The sequence below is a fragment of the Scylla paramamosain genome, unplaced genomic scaffold (genome assembly GCF_035594125.1).
Source record: "Scylla paramamosain isolate STU-SP2022 unplaced genomic scaffold, ASM3559412v1 Contig3, whole genome shotgun sequence".
Taxonomy (NCBI): Eukaryota; Metazoa; Arthropoda; class Malacostraca; order Decapoda; family Portunidae; genus Scylla; species Scylla paramamosain.
The window spans coordinates 2,125,001-2,130,000 of NW_026973668.1; the positions used below are offsets into that span (position 1 = coordinate 2,125,001).

At 41.0% G+C, this 5,000-nt stretch overlaps 2 protein-coding genes across 3 annotated transcripts in view; one reads left to right on the forward strand and one right to left on the reverse strand.

The window, feature by feature from the left end:
- LOC135096221 (transcription elongation factor SPT4-A-like) overlaps nt 1-1,137 on the reverse strand; it is a 1,472-nt gene extending 335 nt beyond the window's left edge. Inside the window, exons 1-3 of the mRNA XM_063997590.1 lie at nt 963-1,137; nt 527-633; nt 74-129 (exon numbers count right to left, since the gene is read on the reverse strand). Coding sequence (XP_063853660.1) covers nt 74-129; nt 527-633; nt 963-1,025 — 226 coding nt within the window. The 5' untranslated portion in view covers nt 1,026-1,137. The remainder of the gene's footprint in view (nt 1-73; nt 130-526; nt 634-962) is intronic.
- Nucleotides 1,138-2,132: 995 nt separating this feature from the next.
- The window catches only part of LOC135096303 (mucin-2-like), a 13,333-nt gene continuing 10,465 nt past the window's right edge, over nt 2,133-5,000 (forward strand). Inside the window, exons 1-3 of one of the 2 annotated variants that reach the window (XM_063997695.1) lie at nt 2,133-2,319; nt 3,694-3,949; nt 4,964-5,000. The exon at nt 4,964-5,000 is cut by the window's right edge and continues 96 nt beyond it. The gene's annotated coding sequence lies outside the window, so the exon portion shown is untranslated. The remainder of the gene's footprint in view (nt 2,320-3,693; nt 3,950-4,963) is intronic. The other variant, XM_063997697.1, reaches the window with a different exon arrangement.

Below are 5,000 nucleotides of genomic sequence, written 5' to 3' on the forward strand. Positions count from 1 at the left end.
AATAAATAATAATAATAACAATAATAACACTACTACTACTACTACTACTACTACTACTACTACTACTACTTACTGATGCGTTGCCAGCGAGCCACCCAGCTGTCTTTGGGGCTCATGAGGGCGATAAACCTGAAGCAAGAGTATTTATTTTAAGTATACCTGTAGAGACACACAGACAGACAGACAGACAGACACACAGACAGACAGACACACTTAACTTACTAATATTATGCAGGGAAGTTTTTTACTGTTTTTTTTTTATTCTTCATGTTGATATTACTGTTTGTACGTTCAATTTAACTTTTTTTATATATTTCTATTGATTATATTTGTGTTCCTGCCATCTGGGTGTTGCTGAGACAAAAATTCAATTCAGGATTTGTTTTAGTAACTCAAATAAGACGAAACAGTGGCTTTTTAAACACAAACACACCCCAATTCTCTCTCTTTCTCCCTATCCCTCAACACACACACACACACACACACACACACACACACACACACACACACACACACACACACTCACCCATCGAAGTTAGAGGAGGTACAGTCAAATACGTTATCTCGATTTCCCTTCATTCTGAGAAACTCGTCGCAGTTGTCACATCCGTCTGTCTCAAACATCTCCACTGTCTGCGGGGAGAGAGAGAGAGAGAGAGAGAGAGAGAGAGAGAGAGAGAGAGAGAGAGAGAGAGAGAGAGAGAGAGAGAGAGAGAGAGAATGGTTATAGTTATTAATATTACTACCAAAATTAACTTACTACTATTACCTCAATCTAACCTACTATTACTACTACTGCCTTAACCTAAACTACTACTACTACTACTACTACTATTATTGACGTGACTTAATGGTAGAGTACCTCCCTTCATCCTCTATTTCCTTTCCTTTTCAATTCCTCGTCTCTAATTTCTTTTCTCCCTTCGTTCTCTAATCGTTTCCCACTCTCTCTCTCCTCTCACCTTAATCAGAGAGCACACCAGACAGGCCCGCAGGTTCCTCAGGTCTTTAGGTACGTTCTCCATTGTTGCAGTTAAGATTGAACCGCCACGAGGATGAAAATATGAGAAATAAGACAGGAATGCCACCACTCAGGGCTTTGTTGTTGTCTTGATCTTGAGCTTGGTTGGTCCGGGCTGGTGGCCATCTTGTCGACATTTCTACGTATCTATATTTTATTTTATTTTTGTGTTTGTTTGGGTGGATTTTTATGTTGAAGTGGTTTTTATATGTTTTAAATTAATATAAAGATGGAATAGTGTATGTAATTATTTTTTCTTATTGGTTTTTAGCTGGAGGTCAAATTTTCACGAATGAATGAACCCTGAACAGTAATATTTGATGATGAAATAATGAGGCTGTCAAAAGGCTTATATACCTCGCACCAATAATAAATAAATAATGTAAATAATAAATCAATAATAAAGTTAAGCACTAAAACGCTTGATGGAGGAGAAAGGAAAGAAGAAAAATATATATATATATATAGAAGTTAAAATAAAAGAAAGAAATAGGAAAAAGGAAGGAAGGAAGGAAAGGAAGGAAGGAAGGAAAGAAAAAGAGGAAAAAATAATAATTGCAATAGTTACGTTTGAGTCATTACAAATATATAGGGGCGTGTGAAAAGTATTGACATGGCGTAAGAATGAACAGCAAATGAATAAATAAAAATAGCTAGACTGTTTTTACATGAATATAATATAAGTCAATCAAGTACAAATTCATGTCAGTTTGGGGTTCAAAGGGTAATAATCAAAAGCGGCAGTTTGAATATGATAACAGTGTGAGCCGAGGCCGAAATAGCTTATAAAACAAATGAACTTTCAACTAACTTATAACACAAGTAAATACATATTCATCATAGTAAGGATATCAGTAGACAAAAATAAGCAATTTATATAAAAAAAAAGGTAGTTGAGAGATGATAATTACAATCTCTACAAGATATAAGCCGAGAGTTAAATGATTTAGAGATAAAAAAAAAAAAAATAAACTAACACATAAACCAAAATATTACATAAATCTCATAGAAAAATATATTAATAGATAAAAGAAAACAATATAAACACGAAAAGACAGTTAGGAGACAATAATTTCAATCTCTACAAAATGCGGACTGAGCCGAAGTTGTTGACGGGACAAACGTGATCTGTGAAGAACTTGAGACCTACCGCTGTATTTTTGTGTAAATTTTCTCCATTAATTACGTGTCCTGGGTGGTGCCATTGACCCCAGTCTTTGTGTAGGTCACGGGGGTCAGCCAGGCGCCGCGGGAGGTCACGAGAGGAGGTGAGAGGCGGAAAATAAGAAGAAAAAGAGGTGAGGGCTGGCTGTATTTGAATCTGTGTGTGTGTGTGTGTGTTTATTACGTTGTGTACTGTTGTGGGGTAACTCTGGGTAATATTGAAGTAACATGAACATTTTAATTGAAGAGTTAGCTATACATTCATTCTGGTCCGTCACTGCACCAAAAATCTTTTAGTTGTGTAGGTTAAAAGTTGAAAATGCGATTAAGATTACCCGGTGTGAAATGGGGTGAGGTTTAGATAAATTAAGTTCATTCATTTCACCGCTAAATACCTTTGTTTTTTAATTAACCACATAAAAGATAATAAAAACGTATATTCAATAGGTCTTTACAATGGACTCCAATAACCCAAGATTCTTCCCTTAAAACCGTACAATTTTAACACCTGGAGCACCATAGTGAGGTTACATTCACAGTTTCCCTGCCACATCACCGGGGGGAGTCAGGCCGTGAGGTGGAGGGGGTCAGGTCAAGAGGTCAGGTCAGGTTAGTTTAGAGGGGTCAAGATAACCAGGCTCACACAGGGGTTAGGTTAAAAGGTCAAGTTAGGTTAGGTTAGGTCAGTTTAGGTCAGGTTAGGATAGGTTAGGATAGGTTAGGATAGGTTAGGTTAGGTTAGGTTAGGATAGGTTAGGTTAGGATAGGATAGGTTAGGTTAGGTTAGGTTAGGTTAGGATAGGTTAGGTTAGGATAGGTTAGGTTAGGTTAGGATAGGTTAGGTTAGGATAGGTTAGGATAGGTTAGGTTAGGTTAGGTTAGGATAGGTTAGGTTAGGATAGGTTAGGTTAGGATAGGTCAGGTCAGGTCAGGCTGCTGAGACACACACACACACACACACACAGCCTCTCCAGCCTTGTATCACTTATTGCTAGTTAACTGTATTGCCTTGTTACAGAGTTAGCAGCTGGGGGGTGAGAAAAACTGGCGGAGACGTCTCAGAACGCCTAACTTCATGTAAGCTGTTTTAGCTAGAGATGAGATGTGAAGTTTCCAGTTCAGATTATAAGTAAAGGACAGACCGAGGATGTTCAGTGTAGAAGAGGGGGACAGTTGAGTGTCATTGAAGAAGAGGGGATAGTTGTCTGGAAGGTTGTGTCCAGTTGATAGATGCAGGAATTGAGTTTTTGAGGCATTGAACAATACCAAGTTTGCTCTGCCCCAATCAGAAACTTTAGAAAGATCAGAAGTCAGGCGTTCTGTGGCTTCCCTGCGTGATATGTTTACCTCCTGAAGGGTTGCACGTCTATGAAAAGACGTGGAAAAGTGCAGGGTGGTATCATCAACACTACTACTACAACTACTACTACTACTACTACTACTACTACTACTACTACTACTACTACTACTACTACTACTACTACTACTAATCGAACAACTACTTCCAGACCACAGCTAAACAAGAATGCCGCTGTTCACCCGTCAGAAGAACAACAACAGCAGCAGCATGGAGGGAGTGGGAGGAGGGGGGAGGCCAGCAAGGAGAACTCCCTCTTGGCAGCCAACAGCCCCCACCAGCCCCCCACCTCCCCCTGGGGCCACACCCTCACCCCACACCCCACCACCCCACACTCCAGTGCCCCCACACCCCCCTGCTGTCTCCTCTGCCTCCCCAGCCAAGATGATGCCCTGGACTAATCTCAGGTAAGGTCAGGTCAGGTCAGGTCAGGTCAGGTCACTACCCTATAAGTAAATTCTAACTAGTTCCTATCTCAGTGTTGCCAATTCAGTGCAGTGCAGTGTTGTTGTTGTTCTTTAATTATTGTCATTATTGTTATTACTGCTTTATCTGTACTGCTAATTATTATTATTATTAGTAGTAGTAGTAGTAGTAATAGTAGTAGTAGTATTGCTTTTTAATTATTATGCACAGTGGGACCACAACCCCCGGCCGGGCCTGTGGCTTGCCCCGGGGGACAGGCTGGGTCACTGACGACGGCTCCAGCACGCCAAGCATTCCTGTCACGGTGTTTGTGCATTAATTGTCGCGCTTGGCCATCACGGCTTTGTTTGTGCTTGGAAAATAAAACGAACCGAGAGATTATAACGCCACGAGAATGTTTCCATTGAGACAACACATGGCAGCCTCATTCAGCGCCTCACCCCACTCACCGCAGGCATGGGGAGCTGTAGCCTTGCCTGCCTTAATGCCTGAACCACCACACACACACACACACACACACACACAGATAGATAGAGAGAGATGGCGTGGGTGAAGGGCAGGAGGGATTAGCAGTAACACATGAAGTTTGAGGCAGTGTCCGGGAGAGTGATGTGTGTCCGCCATTGCTTATCCAGTCACCAAAACAATGTCACACCGTCACCCGCACCTCGGACACCGCCACCCTATGAGGACGGCCTGCCAAGCTGTGTCGTCAGGGAGGAGCTGGTGCCTCTAACCATCGTGAACAGAGTATACTACTACTACTACTACTACTACTACTACTACTACTACTACTACTACTACTACTACTACTACTTTCACCCAGATAAATTATTTACAGTAATAACTAATACTGTTTATGTTATTGTCCGCTGAATAGAAAGATTACTACTACTACTACTACTACTACTACTACTACTACTACTACTACTACTACTACTACTACTACTACTACTACCACCACCATGTTACCTAACCTAACCTAACCATTTCAGCTTTGTGGCAGAGGTTGTGAGTCCGGGCTTCACCAGC